At 39.2% G+C, this 25,131-nt stretch overlaps 2 protein-coding genes across 2 annotated transcripts; one reads left to right on the forward strand and one right to left on the reverse strand.

Annotated features, from left to right (window-relative positions):
* Positions 1-1,479: 1,479 nt before the first annotated feature.
* On the reverse strand, positions 1,480-17,269 carry LOC139459587 (zygotic DNA replication licensing factor mcm3-like). The gene is made up of 21 exons (XM_071241148.1): positions 17,126-17,269; positions 16,679-16,791; positions 15,492-15,614; positions 14,731-14,816; positions 14,032-14,162; positions 12,771-12,845; positions 12,392-12,475; positions 11,849-12,037; positions 11,135-11,265; positions 10,749-10,805; positions 10,153-10,250; positions 9,405-9,613; positions 8,907-8,996; positions 8,122-8,206; positions 7,769-7,898; positions 6,641-6,794; positions 6,069-6,209; positions 5,225-5,331; positions 4,085-4,182; positions 3,666-3,774; positions 1,480-2,882 (listed from the first exon to the last, which is right to left on the reverse strand). The coding sequence occupies exons 1-21, from the start codon at positions 17,195-17,197 to the stop codon at positions 2,681-2,683; spliced, it is 2,484 nt and encodes an 827-aa protein (XP_071097249.1). The 5' UTR covers positions 17,198-17,269; the 3' UTR covers positions 1,480-2,680.
* A 1,575-nt stretch (positions 17,270-18,844) lies between these two features.
* LOC139459596 (tRNA-splicing endonuclease subunit Sen34-like) lies at positions 18,845-24,869 on the forward strand. Its single transcript, XM_071241160.1, has 6 exons — positions 18,845-18,992; positions 19,989-20,126; positions 20,572-20,669; positions 21,381-21,597; positions 22,823-22,984; positions 23,376-24,869. The coding sequence occupies exons 1-6, from the start codon at positions 18,932-18,934 to the stop codon at positions 23,561-23,563; spliced, it is 864 nt and encodes a 287-aa protein (XP_071097261.1). The 5' UTR covers positions 18,845-18,931; the 3' UTR covers positions 23,564-24,869.
* Positions 24,870-25,131: the final 262 nt, after the last annotated feature.

Raw genomic sequence — 25,131 nt, forward strand, 5'->3', positions numbered from 1 at the left:
TTATGTCCCTTCTATGCCTCTCCTATGGACCAATCAGATTCCACCTCTTGTATCACCTGCATTTGTTTCAAACAAAATGTCGGCGCCAAGTCAAGACGATCTGATCGATAATCAAGACCTATATTGTGACAACGGGTCTTACATAGCGAAGTGCATCAAATCACGTGATCCCATTGATTAAAAACATGAAAAAATTTGGAAAATATCTGTTGACAACGAGTTGGCGGTGCACGTTTTGCAAATCCTGCAATCGACAGAAATCTGCACGACATTTTACGAACCGGATTTCGATTTCGATGTGTGATTTTGATTGGACTATGCATAGACTCGTTTGTCCAGCCAAAATGTAACTCCATAATACCAGCCTAGTTCGGCAAGGGTGAAAACTGGACTTTTATAGTCAGTTAACTCACTTGCCTCGGGAAGATGTCTGTCCGTATTATAGGGACAGACAAGCTGATTACTTTTTCCCTCCGTATTAAATACCGGGAAACAAAAATAACTTTCTTACTAATTTGGGCGGTTGGCTTTGCCATCCAAGCAACTACGAAACAAATCATTTACACGTAAAGAGGCTGTGAACTAAGAATTTAGGCGACGAAACACACCAATGTGATATACGTGCAACATCACCACAATCTGACAGATTTATGGTAGTTGCGGGGAACGTTGAGCACAAAATTGCAGACAGGAAGTGGGCAGATTTGGTTGTGGTAGCGGGATGATGTGGGCAGCCATCTCAACACGGGTAGAACGGAATTGGAACAAGTTATGGGGAATTTAACACGGATGAGATTCTTCGGGCCACACTCCTTCCCATTATGCAACAAGCGAAAGTCATTTTCCAACAGGACAACGCCCGACCTAACACAGCAAGACTGACAACAGCATTTTTCAGGAATAAAAAAGTATTTAAACAGAAAATTATTAAATTTGCCACTCGAATTAAAAACTCGATTGAACACAATTATCTTCACATTATTTGGTGCTCCAAAATGGTTCTGGTGTATGCTGAACTGTCATTTGCGAAACACTGCTTCAACATTTTAGGCCTAAAACTACCATGTACGACTTGGTCTTGTCTGCTTCAAAATGACTCCGCTAAGAAGTCTATGATGGGTGTGAATATGTGTGAGCAAAGGATAAGTTCCACCTGTAATTGGTTCCATCAAGAACAAGTATTGCCAGTGTAAATGTGTCATGGAAAAAGATTCCTAGTAACCCTGTTCCATGGGAACGATTCCTATACCAACATATAAACGTGCGAAAATTTCAAACAATTTTGTCTCCAATTTTGGTGCAAAGAAAAGCCTATTGTCCAATTTCCATGAATCCTCCATCTAACACAGAAGCAACATCAGCAACATCGCTGACACACACTTTCTTGTCGTGATACTTTCCTTCAACATGATTTCTTTTACATTCACATTCACGAACAGACATTAATAAGAAAGACAACTTAATAGTTCCAAGTTTATTTACACAAAGAATATCAAATATTCAGCACACATATAAATGTGTTGCTGCTACCATGAAGATAAATCAGTCTGCACATACTTCTCCGGAATATCTACAACATTTACAGATTTATGTACATTTTCCTAAACACTGTACAGGTGTCAAACTTGCTTTACCTTCCAGTTGAATCCAAATGAATATTTCATGAATGCAGGGCAGATAATATTTAGTTTTTTTTGTTTGTTGTATAACACCGCACTCAGCAACATTCCAGCTATATGACGATGGTCTGTGAATAATTTTGTCTGGACAGGACAATCCGGTGATTGACATGAGCATCAATCCACGCGATTAGGATACGATGACATGTATCAACCAAGTCAGAGTCTAACAACTCGATCCCATTAGTCGCTATTCAGGGTTAAAAGCAGTAGAAATTAACTTAAGGATTTAAACGCTTCAAGTGTCAACAACCCCAAACCCCTTTCAGCCAATAGGATCCCTTTGACGTTAGACCAACTAGTCAGACAAGAGAAGATTTCTATCACTTGTCAATATTTCACGAATACCTAAAATTTAGTTTATACAGACATATAAACAGAATAATTATCCAATGCTTGCATGATCCATTCGTAATATAATAAATGACAAAACAAACGAGTACAAGCGTTTTCCCAAACCAAACGTCAACAAAAGTTGTCTATCATACAATCAGCACTGTATTTGGGGGTATCTCCTAGGTCCAACCGTGAAGTATAACTATTACACAAACTATTAACAATGTTCTCATAGTTCAAACCACCAAACAGAACCTTTTTCAATGTCACACTTTACAATAACATTCAACATTGGATGAAGAGAAAGAAAAGATTCAATGTTCAATGCAAAGCCAAAAAATTCCAAGGGATAGTGGCCTCTCGGATAAGGACGACAACATTGTCGGACAGCATGATCTGGTTCACGCCATGGGACAGTCGACTCGCCTAAAAGGAAGACAACTTGATCTCGCTCATGGTTCATGCCATGGGACAGTCGACTCGCCTATAAGGAAGACAACATTGTCGGACAGCATGATCTGGTTCACGCCATGGGACAGTCGACTCGCCTAAAAGGAAGACAACTTGATCTCGCTCATGGTTCATGCCATGGGACAGTCGACTCTCCTATAAGGAAGACAACTTGTCGGACAACATGATCTGGTTCACTCCACGAAACAACAGACTCATATGAGGAAGACAACATTGTCAGACAACATGATCTGGTTCACATCCATCATCTGGTCAATGGCTTGCATGATTTCATCCTGAGTAAACTCGGAGCCGGCTTGTTCCTTGTTAACGAAGGCCCGGATCTTGTCCAGCTGCACTGACTGAGCATGTTCAGCCTTGAACAGGTTGAAGAGGGAGCTCCGGAAGGTCTTCAGTCTGTTGAGAGGACATACATTGATTACCAGTTAGTTTGATCACTGAATGCTTACCTGCCTCTTGAAAAGAGTGAGCAAATAACGTTTAACACTGCTACCAGAAGTGTTTCAGTTGTGTGATAAATGCAACAGGAAAAGAATCCCAAAGAGTTTGTAGAGGGTTACCACTTTGATTAGATTCATGGAGCACAGACAGCCTTAGAAATTAAGGTTTTTCAAAGACGAGTCCAGAAGCTACTGGACTATTTCACTTGTCCGCCTACTTTCTTGCTAGTCCTGCTTGAACTACATAAACATGTTTACATTTTCTGTCAGTTTGACATAATTCAAATTTGTAGGAAAATTGAAGCTTTGAGAACTGGTTCAGGATTATAGCCCTCAATATAACTATTAGTGAATGAGGACTACCAGCACTGGATTTTTAATTGTCCTCAGCACAATTCAGTGGTCTCAGGCTGGTGGACCTTCGTGACTTTCGGAAGGATGTATGGTAGTCTGATTTAGGCCAATATTCTGTTCTGTCTCTTCAGCTCCGGCATTATTTCTCCATACAGCAACATTAAAATCTACTGAAAATGATGCCGAGGTTGAGGAGACAATCGATGTGGCACAGAAGGGTCAAGGAACTTTGGGGAATCACATGACCAGTGCTTCAGATGGCTTTGGGAATCATTGAGCCATAGAAATATATCTGCACCACAGACTCATTTTGGGTTTTATTGGTTACTTCCTGTATGTGAATGCGAGTTCTAGCAGACAACTCAAAGACTGGAGAGCAACTCACCTGTCATCTGACAGTTTCTCTGACTGTGAGGACTCCTCAGCATCCATGGCCGATTCTGATCTCCGTGGCAACCGCCTCTTCCTCTTCTCAGTGCCCTCCGATGTGTCATCTGAAAAAAGTCACAATTTTTGTTAGACAACCCTTTTCAACCCACAACCTGTCTAATACATACCAAAACTCAAAGAAAAGTCCTCTATATCTCAACATGACAATCACTGCAAGTTTTGAGTTGGTGTGCACCTTCAAGGTGGTACCAATCCTTGATATTACTGGAAATGTCATTTAAAACCCATTCAAGTCAGTGCAAACACCACTTTTCACAGTATTTAAGTGATATAGCGTGTAAGTGTAATGTGTGATGAAAGCCCAGTTAGTGGATGTTTGCCACCAACGTGACACCCATTAGCATGGAATCTCACCCTCCGCCTGACTGTCTTCATCCCCAGAGAAATCATATGGGTCGTAACCATCTTCTCCTTCCTTCTTCGACGGACGGCGTTCTCGCACTTCCTTGCGCCTTCAACACAAAGAGTACAATGTTAACACTGTTGCAAATTCTTTTTCTCATCCTATATATTTCTTATTCGGTATGTAGGCCATAGGCCCATGTACATTTCATACATTAACAGTTACATATTTCTGAGAGGCATTACTAATGGTCAAACATTCCTTGACATATTTTGCTTAATTCACAAGAAAATTACGAGAATTGCTGCCTACTAGTTCTCAGCACAACATCAAGTCAACTTGTTTCCTTTCAATATTCAGCCATTACCATATACCACAAAGGGCTCCCCATTACCTGATTACCACATTCATGTGAATGGCAATTCCTTTTAATCCACACTCAGCAATATTGTAGCCATAATCACAAATATCAATCAAATAATGATATCTGGGCCAGGTGAGGTGAGGTGAAATGGGGTTTAACGTCGCGTCCAAGATTATTGCACTTATATAGCGACATCCATGTACATGTGTGTGTTTGTGTGGCTGCTTGTACTAGTTTGGACTGATGCCCATTCATAGTGCTAGCTCACTGAGATACCATGCCGCAGTTTAACATGAATATCCCACTCAGACACAGTATACTGACTCCGAGCTGACCAGTCCTTGTTTTAGCCCCTTAATGCCGAGCGCCAGACAGGGTAACAACAAGTACCATCTTTTAACGTCTTTTGATATGACGCGGACGGGGATCTAACCCCAGACCTTCCGCTCTCCAGGCGGGCGCTCTACCACTAGACCACGGAGGTGGTCATCTGGGCCAGGCCATTCAGTTGATGGGTAACAATGACTTGGGGCATGACACTCAGCTTAGCTATATATTGTAACCACAGGACCCGCCTTGCAACGAGCTGGGGTAAAGGTTATTTCCACAAGATGGCTGGGAGCCGTGACATTCCAAACTACTGTGTTCATGTGCAACAGTAGCACTTCTGCTTTTGTTCAGTTTTCAACTTTCACGTTTGCAGTAACAACTAATTTATTTCAATTGACCCATGTGATAAGTTCACATTTTTTCCATATCAAATCACCACCAAAAGTATTGTACTCACTTCTTCTTCTTTGGTTTCTCTTCTTCCTCTCCTTCCTCTTGGCTACTTTCCTCTGTTTCGTCTTCATCATTGTGCTTCCTTCTCCGGCTCTTCTCCTTCTCCAAAACCTGCAACAAATTACGCAAAAAAAATTAAACCAGAATGAAATGCATGCGCATACACATAGTTCTAGTAAATTCCAAGATATTTTTTACATTTGTATACTTATCCTGCATTACTCTTTAAAACATCTACTACTTGTTCTTGACAGCGAGAAAGAGCTGCATGAGGTCTTGCTGGAGAAGAGGTTGTTGCAACTAGCTGAGAGGACAACCCTATCACACAGGAACCAAGAGACCATGGAAGCGATGACATCACAGGTCAGCACATTACTGCTGTCAGCCCACAGAAGGAAGACCTGGGTTGTACTCTGTTTTTCATTGAATCCGTTGTGTATTGATAACTAGTGAATTTTGTTGTGAACTATATTGTTCAATCATGTCCAGGAATACATGCCAACTTAATATCTGCTATCAGTTTCAATCATTGTTCTAAATTTCAAACCATGTCAGGGGCAGTCAGGTAGCCTAGTGGTTAAAGCGTTCACTCGTCACGCCGAAAACCCGGGTTCGATTCCCGACATGGGTACAATGTGTAAAGCCCATTTCTGGTGTCCCCCGCCATGATATAACTGGAATATTGCTAAAAGTGGCGTTAAACCATATTCACTCACTCACTCAAACCATGTCAACTTTGGGAGAGATTTGTGATGAATACATATTCCCAGGCTAGCAAGTAGGTTCTGTAAGGAAGTGCCATACTTCTAGTTTCTCATTCATCAGTGGTGAAATCAAGTGTCTCGTACCTTCTTGAAATAAGCGAACTGTATGAGTTCCACGGCAGCCTGGGCGTCCTGGAGGTCAACAGTCTTGGACAGCCTTGACTTGGCATGGGCCGTGGAGATACGGATCATGGTTTCCAGTGCTCGGGCTGTCACTGGCTGAGTCTACAGAGAAATAAACATCTTCAATTCAAATGCAACAATTCACTTACGATATTCCACTTCCTTATTCATATAGGGTAAATAGCATATTCTCTAACATCAGGCTGTATAAATCACACCATTTTCATTTTATAAATGAAATATAAAAAATGTTTAACATCTCTAGATGTTTTATGCAACATTCAAAGTTCAACTGTGGTTCAACTGAAACAATGTTAAGAATTCATCAATTCATCTACTGATGCTGAATAACACATAATTTGCCCCATGGAGATTCCTGGTTAGGAGACCCCAAAACCGATGCATGTACAAGGCAAATATGTGAGTGGTTATCATTCATGTTGACTTGATTGCATATCAATCACTGGTATGTCTGATTTAGACAACCATGCAAAGAGCCTATGAAAAGCTCCATCGGATGTTCTCCCACCTACCCGTGCAACGTTGCTCTGCTGGAGGTTGTCTTGACTTCTTAGCTTGGCGTACTCCTCGGCGATGTAGTCGGACGCTTCCCGTGTGAGACTGGGCTTCAAAGCCTTGGCTACATGGATGTACTTCCTCATGAACTCCATACTCAATATCTTGTCCCTGAAAGCAGATTCTGTCCATCAAAAAATGATACACCACTCAGATGCTACACACATACATGCTGCCAACAATACTCTCTACAAGAGTCATCAGGAGATAACATATCCCCCGGGGCTGGTGCAATTCGGAAATGGAGTTTGGCTACTTATAACCCACGTTTGGTTCATTGCCATTGGATACCTTCAATTCAGTGAAGAAAAAAAGAAATGCTGTTTAGCATTTTTCAAAATCACTAATCATCAAAGGTACCAGTTAACCACTAGACTCATCTGCATAGCAAGTTACATTAAGAAATATTGAACCGTTTTAGAGATCTGTTCCAGACACCAGCAGTACCTTCATTTTCAGTATAATTCCAACTAGTCATGAAAAAATTAAAATAAACAGAAATCCCAAATAATCAAAAGGCGCCAGTTCCCTGCTAGGCCGATCTATATAGAAAGTTTCAACAAGAAATATTTAACGGTTTTGGAGTTCTCCTCCAGATACGGAAGGCTGACAACCATCTTGACGGACAAGGTGATCCCTTAATCCCCCCCATTTTGAGAAATATGAAAAATGGGGGGGGATAATAACCATATATTTTTTTTTAATTTCATAAACAAACAATAGTTGACAACGTATACCAAAGTTCACGGTTAACAACTTCTTTATTATACTGCAATAGCGACGTTTCTGTACTGGAAACAGTCCCAGGGTCTATACCGAAGAATGGTTATTACAGTATAATATAGAAGTTGTTATCCATAAACTTGTCTACTTTGTCAACTTCAAAGAAATGCCAATCAAACAAAACCAGTTGATCATAAAGTAACACTATTGACAAACAGGCTACAATGGTGATGAACAAGCAAATGCTTGAGATTTGTCATTGAAATACACCTGCAGATTTGAAAAATCTCTCTCCTATCTGTGCAATAGGTACTCCACCGAGGACTATCAATGAAAACCACGAACACCAAGATTGCACCTACTTTTTGCTCCTGGAACTGCCATGCAGCAACACATCATATTTCTCGTACATGGGCGTCTCCTCCGACTGATCCCGATCAGCCTCCGGGTCCTGCGTGGCCAACATGTCCACCGAGCTTCCCATGGGCAGAACTGAAAGAAAAAAAATACTAATTATCATTTTCCATGATACGGTTTCTGGTTATATTAACAAATTGGGATGTTTGAAGCAAACAATACAACATGAGCAAATATGAACAAATATTTTCGGGTTAATTTTATTGTAGTGAAGATTGAGTTATTTTATATCAGTATGTATGACATTTTTTCTTTGTTTTGTGTGTTCAGAATATAAAAATATCCAAAGCCAGCATACCGTCTCCATCCTGCTCATTGCCAGCCCTGTACCTGTGCATTCTCAGAACGTGATCCGATATATTACGATCGCTGTCAGGGTCCATCTGAAACATTACAGGAAACTAGATGTCTTGCTACAACCATTTACAATTTTGGATGCATTACCATCTCATTAAAATCAGACCTAAGTTCTCGCTACCGCTAAACAAAGATCTGAGGACATCCCATTAATGGTCACGTCAAAACGACCTTTCATCCAACCAATCAGAGCGTCACTTAACACATCATGAAAGTGACAGACGGAATATTCTTTTGTTCAGGTTTCAAATTTTAAATCAAGAATTTGTCCAAATATGTTTTGAAGCGTAGTCGCCAATTTGAAATAAGTGCCGTAAAGCACGAGAAAGCTATCTTATGATTGGTCATTCCATTGGTCGGTCAAAGTTCGCACAAGGTCGGTCTGACAGGACACGTACGGGGATGTCCTCAGATCTTTGTTTAGCGGTAGCGAGAACTAAGAAATGGTAATAATGAGATTGGGATACATTACCTATAGCAAATTTATATTTTGGCCATAGGACAGGCAACACATTCAAAAACTGACATACAAGACATTTCCGACTCATAAATATTGATTTTGAGAGGAAACACTGAAAATATGTTCTTTTCCGTTTGGCTGTACACTAGAGCCAGGTTCTAGAGCAATATTCAAAATATTCCAGATTCTAGAACACATTGAGTAAATATTGAAAAACAGGTTTGAAATAACCTCACAAAATTCAAGCCGGCCATCCTTGTACTCACCTTATCAAGGACAATGAAGAGAAGATCAAATCGAGACAAAAGGGAATCCTGGAGGCCAATATTCTCCATAGGTGTCTTGTACTGGTCATACTAAATGAAAGACCAAAAATAATAATGCATTTAAATTGCCAACATAATTTTGTGATTGAGGGAGATGGTTTAACACCACTTTAACAATATCCCTGTTGTATTACACTTGTGAGCTTAATGTGGGAGGAAAGTTTAAAGTGATGCAGGTCCTGGTGCTGACAAACCTAGAAACACAATCGGGTTCAACAACCAAGTATAGCTTCCTGGCATGCCCAAGGGACACAACTCTGCACAGTAAATTTTGGCACCTTAGACAATTGGGCCACCTGTGTCCCAAAAATAAAGAATACAAGATATAATTCAAGAAATCAAAACTGAAAACATAACATTAATGCCATAGACATTTTCAGAGAATGTGAAAGCCATTTATGTCAAACAGAAGATTAATGAGCACAATTATATTCTCACCCTTCCATATACAGGGTTGGCTGCAGCCAGCACACTGCACCTTGCGTTCAGCTTAGCATGAATTCCAGCCTTTGAGATTGTCACACGACCCTGTTCCATGACCTCGTGTATTGCTGTTCTGTCAATGTCAGACATCTTGTCGAACTCGTCAATACACACAACGCCACGATCAGCCAGCACCATAGCACCAGCCTCAAGGCGTCTCTCCCCTGTAAACAAACAAGGATACAACATAAATCTTTTTATTCATATTTGGCAGTTGATGTCAAAATTAATTCAGAAATGTTTCAAGGATCAATTAGCTCAGGTTTATACACTTGATCTGTGTAACGCCGCACCCAGTTATATTTCAATGGACTGTAAAAAATCGATTCTCATCCACACAATCCAGTGATTGATGTCATGAGCACCAATCCACGCAATTCGGGTACGGGGACATGAAAACAACCAAGCCACCGTGCCTGACCACACAATGCATTTAGTCACCTAATACAAGCATGGCTCGCTGGGGATCTATATTCTTACCCGAAATCCACACCAGTCTACTTCATAGTAACATGTTTTCCTTATAAAGACAAAGACTCATGTAACTGTTCCGTTCTGAAGACCTACCAGATTCTTGGTATTAAGACACAGACTCATGTAACTTCCGTTCTGAAGACTGAATGAAGACCTACCAGATTCTTGGTATTGAGATAAAGAAAGGTTAATGGAACTGTTCCTTTCTGAAGACTGAATGAAGCCCTACCTGTTTCTTGGTCTGATGTGACAGCTGCGGTAAGACCGACACCGGATGACCCTCGGCCTGTGGTGGGGATGGCTCTCGGAGCAGTGTACAGCACATACCTGAAACAGACACACATCACTTCAGCATCTCAAGGCAAATGAAAATCAAGGGAAGATAACTTGAGATTGCGAGAATCACGGAAATGGATCCAGGGGTTACTGTAGGTGTACCGAATTGCCAGCCTTGGAGATATAGAAGATGATCGTTACACCACTTGAATCAATAATAGTTGGTGTCTTCCCCACACAAACATACCACAGTAACAGCAGTTCATCTTATTTTAATCAAAAAACCAAATGTGCGCATGTACTGTTTGTTCAAAAAAGGATACATTCCCATATAAGCTGCTTAAACGATCTAAAACAAATATACAAAGTTCTAATTATGAACAAAATTGTCAAATATACACACTGCTGACATCCATGTGAGCAAATGGGTACTGCTGTAAACAACATAATCTGATAGCTGTTTTAAGTGTTTCAGTTCTAAATCCAGTCGAGTCCATACACAAATCCCTGGGGAGTTAATATTCAAAGGAAGAGGACCAGCTGGCTCACCTCAGCATCTGTGACTTGGCCACTGAGGGATCTCCGATCAGCAACACATTGATGTCTCTGAAAATGATCATCAAAAGTGAATTTTGTGTACAATTTAAAGAAAACATACTTCCCAAAGACATATCCACATTTGCAAAAGAAGTTCAACAAAACAAAAGTTGTTCACGGCACTCATTATTGATTATTTCATGTTGCGTACATGGCATACCAGAGGCCCACTCTGCCCCAGGACAGCAAGGGTCAAATGTGTGAAAACAATAAAGACATACAACATTCGCCTGGCATACAAATCCTCTCCAACCTGATGTTCATAATACGACACTGTGAAGTCAGTAAATAGAGATTCATAGAAACTAAGAACATCTTTGTCTGAGACATCTCCTCACCCTCTGAGCCGAGTGCCATTAGCTAGCACCTTCTCATTCCCCCCGAGCAGCATACAGAGGACAGCCTTCTTGATGTATGGATGGCCACAGATAGATGGCGCCACGGACTTGCTGAGCGCCTCAAACACATCCTGTAGGCAAGGGAGAAATGTCACATCAGCTGGTAATACTTAATGCTGGGAGCGTAGACATAGGAATTAACAACGAATGTTCACTAGCTGAATAGTGACAACATATACCAATACCTCCCAAAATGTTTGAAATTCTACTAGCCCTTAGGATACATTTAACATTAACAAAACTGGTCCGGACTAGTGACTTGTGCTATTTCCATTCCTAGAGTGAGCGAATGTTGTTAAACGCAAAAGTATCAATATCACACGTCTGAAACAGTGGTTGATATAACAATGTCCAAAGTTATTTGTAACAATGAAACTGAGGTATTTTCCATAAATTCAATGATAAAATTGTTGCCCAACCTTTCACTGTTGGTTGTGGGGAGACAATAACTATACATTAAGTCAGGAAAGTGCGACAGTTCCGAGTCCATTAGACCGAGACGTGTGAAAATCTAAACAGACAGGTTGTTTGCTTCTAAAATGTAGTTGTTTTACATAAACCATTAGTCTGAAAGGAGCTGTAGTTAGTTGGATGTGAGAAATGATCTCTTCCCCTGTACTGTTCATTCTTTGTACATCATCCTATGCAGCTTACCATGTTCTTGGCCTTCCCGAACTTCTTTATTTTGGCAACGTCATCAGCTGAGAACAGGGGTGAGACTTCCTTACTCAGCAGCTGAACATTGTTGCCGATGAGGATTGTGCGAAAAGTGCCAGTGGTGTAGCCATTCTTTTTCCCTGGCAGACACCGGAACGTACCAATGACTTGGACCCTATCTCCGGGCTGCAACCAAACATACAAGTTATCTCATGGGTGTTAGCACAAATAAAATAGCACGAAGTCTGCATCCTGGCACTGACGCACCAGTTTTGAGGCCTACAAATCCATCCTCTTCCAAAGACACCACAAAATTTGTCATATCCAAGGAAACTTTCCATATGAACTGCCTATAAATAATTAAATCAGATTTAGGCCCTGAAAGATTAAAGTAAAACATTTGAGAATAATAATTAAAAAATCAAATTTTGATGGGCCACAAAGCGAGATTGAATACATCGTTTCTAAGTAACCAGGCCAGCCATGTTGGATTTAAATTGCAGCTCTGTACTCGGGATGCTATTCCAGGTGAATGCTTACCTTGCATTTGTCCACCAGATCGTTGTCGGCTACGATCTCCACAGATCTTGGCAGCTGGCCAGGCGGAGCCTTCTCAGGCATTTCCTGCAAATATCCACAACACATAGATATAATTTCACTTCATATGAGCTGAGCATCATAAATTTCTAATGTATCCCTTCCAGGTGTCAAACAGGACCAGCATTTATGTTAGATCGAAAGGGACCTGCCGACACAGATCAATGGTCAACAGAATCTTTGTTGAGAATAGTAAAACATGAGATGTCAACAATTTCACAAACCAATTTCTACCAATCACTTCATAATAACTGGTCTAGATTAATGCTTACTGGAATTTGACCCTGAACAGTGTTTCTTCATGCCTCTACTAAGCCATTACCTGAATGCCAAAAGTCTGGTGATCCTTGTACACAGACAGACCAAACTCAGTCTCCAACAAGTTGCCATCTTCATCCTAAAAAGAAAGCAAATTTTTGTAACATGTTTGCCTCTAACAACTGACTCAAATATTTGGAAAAACATAATCCATGGTAAGAAGTATTAAAAATCTTTTATTTAGGGCTAGGATTAGTGTTAGATTGCCGTAATCCAGGCACAATTTGAAGCAGAGCTTACATGCAGAAATCTTTCAAAATATTTCACCATCTCATCAATTTGAAATGTTCTTACTAAATAGTCCTCATAGAGGTTGAAATTCTGTGAAACTGAACTTCAGTTTTCCTAGCAACATTATAGCTGTAATGTCATGTTTATATATGGACCACTATTTGTTGAGGCAACTGGCCCATTTGTTTCTTGTTTAACACTGCACTAAGCAATATTCCAGCCATATGACGGCGGTCTGTAGATAATCGAATATATACCAGTACAGTCGTGCCTCGTTTATACGGACACTTGCGTCATTTCACAATTCGTCCGTATAAACGAATTTCCGTATAACTGAAACCAGCTTCTTACTGGAAGAGTTACTTCCCTTCAATTATGTAAAATACACAAGGTAATCTTAATCCCTAGATATAAAAAAATTCCTCTTAATGTTCTCGTAATACGTAATCAAGGTCAACTTTGACCTCTGACCTCCACAGACGCCATATTTATCAAAGGGGATTACATGTACAATAAACAAGCTCGTCTCAAACGTAACTCAGTGTCACTTGGTTAATTGACTTCTCACGAATCAAAGGATTTCCACCAGCGGAAGTGTATTGTCCGGATAAGTGAGACAATTTTGAGTATATTTCAGTGTTTTGTGTATAAAAATGACCGTCCGGTTCCGGAAACTGAATTTCCGGATATACGGGTAAATTTGTATAGTAATTATTTCGTTTTGAATGAAAATCGTCCGGGAACCGAGGTTTCCGGATATCTGAAGTCCGTATAAGCGGGGCACGACTGTAATTGACATCAAGAGTATCGATCCACGCAATTGGGATACAATAACATGCATCAACCAAGTCAGCAAGGCTGACTACCCGATCCCATTAGTTGCCTCTTACAACAACCATAGTCGCCTTTTTACAACAAGCATGGCTTGCTGAAGACCTATTCTACCCCGGATCTTCATGTTTCCAAACAAAATTGATTCTTGATTTCAGACTAGTAGTGACGTGTGTCGCGGACAGTCATGGTTATGTCATTACCTTTGTGGGGTAGGCGGCAGTGCTGGGGTACGCCTCCAGTGACGTCATGTCGGTGTACTTCCTCTCCATCGTCTTCTTTGTTGCAGGACAGTAGTGGACACTGCGGACAACTTTTGGACGGATAAGAGAACCTGTGGAAAAATAACAATGATCTCTCAACATCAACAAACATCTACCAGAGGGCCATAGATGATCAGGAAGAGAAAACAGGTGTGCAACTATCGTGAATAAAAACAAAATTCAAAATGTCAAAGAATTCATTTTGTTAAGCTAGGTGGCAAAGGACCAAGAAATGGCTTAATATGAAAGTCTGATGAAACTTGTAATGACACGTTTCCAAAGACACAAGTGGTAGGAACTGTATCGTTTTGAGTGTATGCTGTTTCACACTGACGTTTCTTTACTCCAGCCATATCACTACGGCCTGTAACAATCAAGTCTGTCTGTTTTAATGCTGCTCCCAGCACTATTCCACCATAATGATGGTGGTCTATAAACAATCGAGTCTGAACCAAACAATCCAGTGATTGACATCATGAGCATCGATTTGGGATACAATGATATGCATCAAGCAAGTCTGACTATCAACATCAAGTTCAGCCAGGTCACACATTACAAATACCGCATCAACATTAAGCATGGTAAGTAGGTACTTCTTATTATCATCTGTAATTTCGAGAGTCTCAAAAACATACTTACATTTTGTGACAATACCCTCCACACACACCATGTTGCCCAGGAAACGAGATGTCAGTGATCGTGGAGTTACATGTTTTGAACCAAAACTGGAACCAACAGAAATGTTTGAATGAATCTTGCTTTCAAAATGAATTCTCAAGAAACAAGGAATAGACTTCACACATTTATCATGTTAGTGGCCAGTGATAAACTGTACATGGAGTTTACAATCAAGGGGCATAACTCCAGATTCTTCTACATATTTGTAAAAAAAAGATAGACAAAAGTGAGAGGCTGTGATAAACCTGACATTGTTCCGGCAGTTCATGTTCATGACAGCATCTCTAAATTTATGTTAACCAATTGAAAAACCTACCAATACTAACTTACAAATTATAGCCAATCTAGTGATAATAAATTTCCGAATTTCAACTGATTTAGGTCACTCAAACATTTGGCAATTTCCACTTGTCCAATGAATACATAACCAGTGAGTATGTCGACCCAGTTGTAAAGGAATGCCAGTTTCTAACACTGAATTATACATTCTAATTTGTTTGTTGTTCAACACCAGATTGAACAATAATCCAGGTATATCAGGTCTGTAAGTAAACAAATCTGGACCAGACAATCCAGTGATTGACATCATGAGTATTGCAAGGCACCATGCCACCCAATCAATTTAGTTGCCTCTTACGGTAATTATAGGTTGCTAGGGACCTGTACTAAATCTTCATACCCTAGGCCTGGTTGATTTGGCACAGCGGGTTGTGTGTGCTTACCTTCCCTCCAGGCCAATAAAGAAAGCTTCATATTGTTTGCTGTAAACTGGATCAGCTGAAGCAACAAGTTCCTTCAGAGCATTCTGGAAAGCTATCATCTCCTCAAAAGAATCATCCAACAAACTGCAGAAAAAGAAAAAGGACAGTTTAATATATTCCATCAACAAAAACATTCTATGGCACATGGAGAAAACACACCTGACAGTCAAAGTAATCTTCAAAGTCAGCTAGAACTATAAATTGTAGAAACATTTCTTTACATCTAGGCATTGAGCAACTATTGGTAAATTTACCAATTTTACACAATATTTTATCATCATTTGACTTATTTTTTAAATGGAAAGACTTCCGCCCATATCCCCCTCAAAATGTTATATACGTATGCATTGCCACTCTATCCTTTTCAACATGTATATTTTAAAGGGGGGATACGGGCGGAAGTCTTACCTTTTACATCTTCTTACACATGTATTTACACATGTTATTTACAACAAACAGGGTAGTGGCATCTTCAAATTACATACACGATCATTATACACGTCATAGTTGATTTGTTAGTGGCTTTTGTTGCTTATTGTTGCATCAAACTGATGCTGCAGTTAGTCACCTCGCACAACAAGCATACCTGTTGCTCAACTTGCTGTGACCTGGATCCCACTTGATAGTTGAAGCCAAATGCTGATTTCAAAAGTTTACTTGACTGACCGTGCTGACTAATGTTAAAAACAGCTACAATTTGGGCAATGAACAGCTCTAGAATGTTTAAAGGGGTTGACCAAAAACTCATCATTGGTCATGTTCAACTAGACTACGGATCATTTCGGACTCATGGCCTATCCAACATAACCAGACTTGCGGAGAAAAGAACTAGTGTAGTCTAGAGGGACAAACAGGCTAATAGCCGCACTATCCCTGCCACTGACATATATTCATACTAGAACATAATCAAGACAGCCAACTTTTGAGTTTGAACCTGGCAATTTTTTCAATGATCATTCGATCATTCATCTAGAACAATCTACATATACATGTCCCTCACAGTCACACATACAGTATACATGCCAATAACAAATAAGTTTGCTTACTTACTGGACCAAACACATGAATAAATTCAACTTCTGATTCAAATGTTTTTTTCTTATTAGGCACACATAAACGCACAATAGAATGAATTAAATCCAACGTACGCTGTCGCCCTCTTTGGGTTTTTCTTTCTGAGGTCGTTGACATTGACAGTTAGCCTGACCTCACTGTTGGTGATCATATCCCGGACTTTTTGTTGATAGATGCCCTGATCTTGCTGAAATTGTGGACAATCAAATATTGAAATTTATTTCTTGATCAGCATATGTACTGGGTCCAAATACACGCCAAGCATATTTACTGTCAAGAGTCGACCTTAGCCATGCAAACTTGCCAGTTTCGAGAACTCATTACATACCGGTATGCAATCAACAGGGCCTTTATTCACGATACTCTTGAAAACATTTACCAGCAAGGAAAACATCCATTGATATTACTGATGTCTCAAAACTTAGAGTCATGGGTCTACGAGATCGTCTAAGTAACAACGTTCAGGAGAAAACTAAGTTATTTTCTTCAAATTATGAATATACTTATAACTATTAACTCACATCATCGTCGAGAAAGTCCAGATATTCCCTCTGGATATCTCTGATACGCTGATCAAGGTCCGTAGTGGCCATGGTTGATCACAATGTTTCACTGTCACTTTACACTTCGATCACAGCACAACAACAATGCTAACTCCCGCCAATTGATACCATGTGAGAATTTCGCGGGGTTTTGGTCACGTGATAATGTCAACATTTTACTTTCGTAGCAACTGGTTGCTGTTGTACGCTGCCTAAGAAATATCTTGAACGGCACATTAAAATATGATGAAGAACCAGGGAACTATTTCTACAATATGTGCGTCTAAGTTTCTAAGAGTTATTGTTCAAGGTGTAGCTTCCGGGAAAAAATATAACTCACCACAAAACAACAAAGAGAAAGAATATATTATATCATACATGAAAATGCCTCTCTTTCATATGACATATTGTGTACAGGAGCTGGGCTGCTTATAGGCTTATAAACGGTTTTTTCATCTTTTCAACAACAAAAAATTAGCATGAATCATCTCAACAATGTTTGTATTTTTTATGATGAAGTATCAGGTTATATCCTCTCTCCCCACACTCTACCATTATAGATAGATGCACAGCTGTATGGTGGGGGCCAAGAATGTTTTGAAAAATCAAATAATTTGTTGTAAGAAGATCTACAAAAAATAATTTTGCCTCAAAATTTTCGACAAAACTTGTTCGCCGGACATCCTAGGGTTTTTAAAAAATGTGTTGTGAAAAAACTTTGCTCGACTCCTTTCAGATACAAAAAATGTGTGTTTTGAAGCTGTGACAGAGAAACTATTCTGTCTCTAACATTAAAGTAAGTGGCAGATCCATTAAAATGTTTCTACTTGACTTTATTCAAACTATTATGCTAATTATTAAAGATATGGACTTTTTAACAGAACAGGTAGAGAGACTTTGGTGTCATTGGCCAGAAGGCATTGTTTGAAAAGCATTCTGAGTACGTGTACTTTGTGTAATGATGCCATAGGAGAATATGGGTTATTTTTTTCTGTTCTCGGTTAATATTGACTTGAAAAAATATACCCTGTCTCAATGTACACGTATGTACTTCGGGGCTTAGCCTCACTTTACGTTGGTCCGATTTCTTTATTACTGTTACCAAAAGTCCCTATAAATGTCAATACCTGATGGCATCAGGACATGAACGTGTAACATGGTGTAAACTATCCAGACACAGTCACATACACTATTTTAACCTTTATTTAAACGCCGATAACAAATGTCAAGGCAATTCGGACAGAATATACTAGTATCGTTTAAGTTCAAACAGAGACCATATATCAGTATATGATCTCTGTTTCAAATGTCTTCACCACAAAATTATTTAAAACTGGTGCTTAATTTAATATATATGAGGACAATCTGGGTATGGATCAATAATATGTTAGAAATGTCATGAAAATGACAATGAAAATGACAATGAAAATACAAGTAACATTGGTTAGTCATTCATATGTAGTGGTTAGACAATCATTATCTTTTGATTTTCCTTGGGCCATGACGTCACAAATTGAGGTCCTATTGATATAATTTCCGTTTATTATTATTTCTTTTCGCAACAACGGCATCGAAAAAATCCAAGTACACTACAATAACTTTAACAATTGTATAGTAAGGAGGCTATGTATTCCTTTTGTAAACTTTTGTCATTAAATATTTATGTGAACATCACTACATTTAGTGTCATGGCGGCGCCCAGTGATCATGTTTTCTTCCGTATTTCGTCACATTAACTAGCGCTGTAATCGTTGTCATAGGCTAAAAGGACAGGAAAAGAAGAAAATGTCGAGTAAAGTGAAACTTGTACTCACACACGGCAGGGTGTTTGTCTGGAATGCAGAAGGTAACGTATCGATATATATTTACACATGCATTGGAACAGAGGAGGGAGATAGGGTTGTGATAAGAATTACCTCCCCTTACTTAGCAGACGACGTGGGACTATTAATTCTTCATTCTCATGATAGAGCAGGATACTTTTCTAATAATTGGATATGTAAAGGGATCAGGTATAAAATATGTTTATGTTGGGAATAGGGATAAGTTTTATTCCATACTGAAATGCCTCAGGCTCATAGTACAATTCTGTTTTCGGGAGATTTTCTGGTTACAGATCCGTTTAACAGGTCATATTCTAACAGCATAGCATGATAAATGAACATTGATATATTGTTTAGAGTATCTTTATCAGTTGTTGACATGATCGATATACATTTTGGTTGAGTGGGATGTACATAAAAAGGCAGATCAATATATTTTCTTCTTTGATGGTCGTATTTTGGACAAACGAACAGAAAATGAAACTCATCTTCAATCACATTTAAACCACATTTCCCACATATTCTCAATTCTCTGGCTATGTTTCTATGTCTGCCTACTTCGATCCTAAGTCTATGAGAGCTGCATCTAAATTGAGCTAAACTTATTCTAAACCTTTCAAAATTGATAACAAACAAATATTGTTGTGGCGAAATAGTTGTCTTAAAAAGCTTGTAATAATTGCATTTCTCTGAACTTAAAACATGCGATGACCATTTTTGTAAGTTAATATCCTTAAGTCTTTGGCGTATAGATACTAAAAAAGAATCGTGATTGTAGGTACACATTGATTATGCCAAACATACCCATAGCTGCAAAGGACATTTTGCCATTGCAAGCAGGATAAGAGAGAACATAAACTTCCAGAATATATTGATGGTAATGTGCTAAAGTAATAATTTACCACGGGATATTGTGCTGGGTACAACTTCATTTAGTGGCAAGGTAATGTACTATAGTCCAAGTTTCATGTTATAATGAAACATAGGTTTAACTTATAGTAATTATTAAATTCTTTCAGATGTTCGCATTTTGCGTGAAGATTATCGCATTGTTGGCACATTGGTTGGATGTCTTCCTCGTGCCCCTCGTCAAAATGTCCATCTTGGACTACCCGTGCAGCTGATGCCTGAAGAAACTCAACTACTTCTCAGTAAAGGTTGGAGAGATTCATGTATCTCTTGAACAGGAAGTTGTTTACAACATTACATCACACCACTTTTATCAACTATTATTGATGAATGAGGGAATGTTAGGTCAAAACATGACCTTATTGTTGTTTCAAATTATTTAGATTTACTTTCCCACATTGAGGGGTTTTATTTGCTAACACAATTTGCAAAGCTATGTCCCTTAATTAGTGGTACCAGAATCTGATTTTTGTGGGCTCAACTTACATCTTTGCCCTGTTCATGATTTTTAGTTTATCAGAACCATTCATGCTCTTTCACCAAAGTTGGAGACTTTTGGGTTCTCCTCCCACATCAAGCTGACATGTAATTTAATTATTAAATTGTTACTTTAAACCCAACTCATTCTCTCCATCATGGTGTAACCAGCAGCATATATTACTGATGCTACCATGTATTCCTACCTACCTGCAGGTGTTGTGGAGCTAGTTGATGGTGGAAGTCTTCCGGAGCCAGATGAGAAGAAAGCCGAAACATTCAGAAATATGAGAACAGAAAATTATGAGGGACAGGTGATCATGTTCAGTTGTTATATTTTTCCAGTTATTTGCTCAGTGACTAACCAGTTTTGGAAGCACCTGCCTCCTCTTTCTCTCATGTCGACATAAGAGACTATACTTCCAGGGACTTCCACAGAATGGCCCTTGGGAATTGTCTTAGCATGAGGTAAAAAGACAAAGGTCACAAGGTAGAAATAAAAAGATCTCAAAGAAGTTGGTATTAACATTAACATGTCAATAGTTTTTTTTCACTAAGCAGAATAAATACCTTCTCTAAGGCTGGGCCCAGCTTAGAATATTTTTGGCCAAGGTTTGTCAAAGGTCAAGGTCAGTGTTAGAAAAATGTTTGGATGGGGGATGTAGAAATGAGCTGTGTCTGTCATGTTTCATTTCAAGATTAAAACTTGTAAACAGTTTAATATTTCTTTGTGTACACATCAGGCTAGTTGCTTTTTGCTATTCAGGTATTTTTCATATTTTTCTTTGTGTTTCAACGCCTTGTCTGACAGCTGCTGACATCTACCGATATTGCAATGTTTAAAATATATAAAGGCACACCCATATCAGGCTAGTAAGTTCTTGTATGTATGTTTTTAAGGGACAGAAATTAGTTGGACATCAGTACTGAAACAAAATAATGCATTATATATTCCAGAAGTAATTAACTCTCTCATGCCTGTAAATATAATTGTCAATCTACAGTCTGTTGTCATATGGTTACAGATTGAATCCTTCAGACAAGATCGGAAACGGGAAATTTACCGCCACATGAGTAAAATAAAAGAAGGCAAGAAAGCAAAGAAGCAAAAGGTATTGGAGGAGAGGAGAAAAGCAGGGGAGAAAATAGCGCAGGAAGAAGAAACAGAGGAAGAGTTTAATGTGGAGCAGATTTCAATTCCTGCCATAGCAGAGGACAACTCCATGGTTCAGATTTTCACTGGTAACAACAAATTCATGTACATTCTTTGGCAAAAAGTGTTGTCTTTGTGAGCTTATGTTTGCAAGTAAAATGATGGGTCAGTTTGGCTTATAGTTGCAAGTGAAATGATGGGTTGGATAAGCTATTGGAATGAGTGAGTTGAGTGAGAAAGGTTTTACACTGCTTTTAGCAATATTTCAGTTATATCATGGTGAGAGACTGGACATGGGGTTCACTCATTGTACCCACCAATACCAGCTTTTTTGTGTGACGAGTAAACACTTTCACAACTAGGTTTCCACACTGCTACTTTACTTACCTGAAACAGAAGTAATTTTAGTGGTGGCCAGACCCTGTTTGGTCCTCTGACTGTAGCAGTTACGGTATGTCTAAGCTTGTGCATATTGATCAAGCTGAGTGAATGTCTGATGTGGATATTTGTTGTCCAAGGGCAATTTATCACACTCTGATAACAATGTAATGTATACTAGGAATGCTGTGGGGACCAGGTTTGAATAGGTCCCCTTCACTCCATTGCTTGCTGTAAGAGGTGATTTTTTCGGATCGGGTGGTCAGGCTCCATGCGAATTGCATGGTGGGTGGCACTGGTTTGAGAGGACCAGACTATTTGAAGGCTGTTTGTGATATAGCTGGAGTATTGAAGAGTTGAGGCAAAAAAGTATTCACTCACTGATTGATTTTTGTTTGTTTTGTTTGTTGTTTAAAGCTGCACTCAGCAATATTCCAGCTTTATGACGGGGGTCTTTAAATAATTGAGTCTGCTCCAGACAATCCAGTGATTGACTTCAGGAGCATCGATCCATGCAATTGGATACAATGACATGCATCAACCAAGTCAGCGAGTTTGACAACCCGATCCCGCTAGTCGCCTCTTACGACAAGCATAATCGCTTTTTACGACAAGCATTGGTTGCTGAAGACCCGGATTTGTTTTCCGCGGATCTTCACGGGTCTCACTGATTGATAATGGAGTGGTAGTGTCAATATGCATTTTAACAATGACATCACATTACACTGCAATGACATCTTCTTTGATGATGTCATCATTTGTTGCCTTGGATTATTAAGATTTAAGTTTGGAGAATTAATAGAAGAATCAGTTTTCCGTAACATTTTACTGAAACACAGAAAATATGAACACCAGGAAAGGGGTTAACAAGTTATGCATGTTGATGTTAAAGTGTTGTTTCATTTCTGTGAGTGTATGTTTATGTGTATTTTGTAGAGAGTCCGTGGCAAGATGTGCTCCAGCCAGTGACAGATGAATGGAAGTATCCCCAGTCAGAGCATGAACGCCTCCGAAGTCAGGTGTTCTCACACCTGTGGGGCAGAGGCTACTACATGACTGGGGGAGGGAAGTTTGGAGGAGACTTCCTTGTCTACCCAGGTCAGCAAATTACATAATCAAATTTGAAAAAAATGTGGATTTTCAATTATTTTTACCATATTTTTACTGTTCATCATTCTTCTCTGTTCTAGTCAAGTCGGTAAACATATTTCAGTATGAACAATTCAAGTAGGGCAATTCTGGGAGAAGTAACTCCATGACTTGTAATTATTTCATTTATTTTTCAGATATGAATTAAAACATGTTTATGAAATATTCTTTTTTATTTCAATCACCAATAAAAAGTAGTAAACCAAGGATTGAAAAAAAAGAGGCCTTAACTTATCTTTTTGTTCATAGTTTGATCAGTTTGATTAAGAAAATCTTGGAAATTAAAACATATCAACACTACGAATATTTAGCATCAAGCTCTTCCTAATATTGATTCCAGGTGACCCATCACGCTTCCATTCATTCTACATCGCTATCTGCAAGCCCCACCAAGAGAAGCTAACTGCTTTGGATATCATATCCATGGGTCGACTGGGATCTAATGTCAAGAAGACTGTGCTACTTTGCTCTATAGACAGTGAGGATAAAGTTGTGTGTACATCACTGCAGTGGACCGGTATCAGTTGATCACCTGTGTCCTGTGTTAGTGGGATGAAGATTGTCTTCAGTAGTCATTCCTGGATGCCTTGACTGACACGATTTCCTGAACATATGAAATATTAGTCACTGTCTGTGTATTTTCACCAAAGTTGTGATACAATATATCCACGTGGATGCCAGTATAATAAATACAGTGATATCTGCACAATTCATGAGTGAATCCTGACCCATGAAGATCTGGGGTAGAATAGGTCTTCAGCAACCCATACTTGCCGTAATAGGTGACTAGGCTTGTCATAAGAGGTGAATAACAAGTTTGGGTGGTCAGGCATTGTATCCCAATAGCGTAGATGGATGGTCATGATGTCAATCACTGGATTGTCTGTACCAGACTTGATTACTTACAGACCGCCATCATATACCGGTAGCTGGAATATTGCTGAGTGCAACATTAAACAACAAACAAACAAGAACATACCCTGGCTTAAATAAGGTTGCTGTAGAAATGTTTGATCAATCCCCTAAACTAACTTGTAATTGTGATAAGAGAAACAATTTACTGCTACAAGATACATACAACTTTCAGTAGTACTTATTTTGACATATGTCATATTTATATTGATTTCTAATTATCGCAACCTGATATCCCTTGAACCAAACAGTTAAAATTGCTAAAGGAATTACCCAATTTCCCACAGACATGTTTAAAAAGATTTGGCCGTGAATAAAATATATCAATTTCAACCAATTTGTTCATATTTCGTAGGGTGTGGCTGATTGGTCTAAGATACTTCAACTAGTTACATTGACAGTAGCGGGTGACCTCATCTATTTGAACACTACCAAGCTGACCCGTTCATTTCCTGATGAACGTCAGTATGTCATGTGATTACGTTGTCAATCGAGCGGAGACATACAGAACTACTTTAGGGGAATTGCTCAATGTCTAAAAATAACATTAAAAATCATTGGGGAAAACTAAGAGCGACATCGATTCAGACAGATCATGTATGTCGGGGCACCGAAATGAAGCGTCCATTCGAAGCTGTAACAGATAAAAAGAGCACTGAGCTCCACACTGTCGTGTATTGCTTCAGGAAATCCTCAAGCAGTAATCCCCGTCATCAGCAGCTGAAGTATGACTCAAACACACACCCAAAGTTCACAGAACGTTAATATTTATCCATTTTCAGCATCAGACGGGTCTGGATTGCTTTCCAAGTCTTTACTGGGTGCAACTTTTATTTCAAGTGAATGACATTGCCGTAGCCACCATTTTCTGCCGTTTGTAAAACCAAGGGATGTCACTCAAAATGGAATGTTTGGGACGGATAACATCACGACCCACCATGTTGATAAAGTTCGCTTTAAATAATTAAAAGTTGATGTTTAATGGATTGTTTTGTTATAATTAATGTAACTGTCAATATAAGGATTGAAGTTGTATTTATTGACGTTCATCAGCTGATGAATACAGTACCTCACATGAGCAAATTTGCCATGCTGTCAGATGAACAAATACAACTTCAGTCCTTCAGTGTACAGATGCATCCCTCATCTGTGACATTGACTTGCCACGTGCCAGGTCCACACTC

Source organism: Haliotis cracherodii, unplaced genomic scaffold, assembly GCF_022045235.1.
Source record: "Haliotis cracherodii isolate W230 unplaced genomic scaffold, xgHalCrac1.p SCAF_1, whole genome shotgun sequence".
NCBI classification, from domain to species: Eukaryota; Metazoa; Mollusca; class Gastropoda; order Lepetellida; family Haliotidae; genus Haliotis; species Haliotis cracherodii.

What these genes read in the sequence shown, in the direction of transcription:
- LOC139459596 (XM_071241160.1), top strand. Translation starts at nt 18,932, where the DNA reads ATGTCGAGTAAAGTGAAACTTGTACTCACACACGGCAGGGTGTTTGTC. An exon ending in TCAACTACTTCTCAGTAAAG is followed by an intron (nt 20,127 to 20,571) that starts GTTGGAGAGATT and finishes ACCTACCTGCAG; the next exon opens with GTGTTGTGGAGCTAGTTGAT. An exon ending in AGACTTCCTTGTCTACCCAG is followed by an intron (nt 22,985 to 23,375) that starts GTCAGCAAATTA and finishes TATTGATTCCAG; the next exon opens with GTGACCCATCACGCTTCCAT.
- LOC139459587 (XM_071241148.1), bottom strand. Translation starts at nt 17,197, where the DNA reads ATGGCCACTACGGACCTTGATCAGCGTATCAGAGATATCCAGAGGGAA. An exon ending in AATGGCACTCGGCTCAGAGG is followed by an intron (nt 10,806 to 11,134) that starts GTGAGGAGATGT and finishes GATCATTTTCAG; the next exon opens with AGACATCAATGTGTTGCTGA. An exon ending in GGCAGTTCCAGGAGCAAAAA is followed by an intron (nt 6,795 to 7,768) that starts GTAGGTGCAATC and finishes ATCTGCTTTCAG; the next exon opens with GGACAAGATATTGAGTATGG.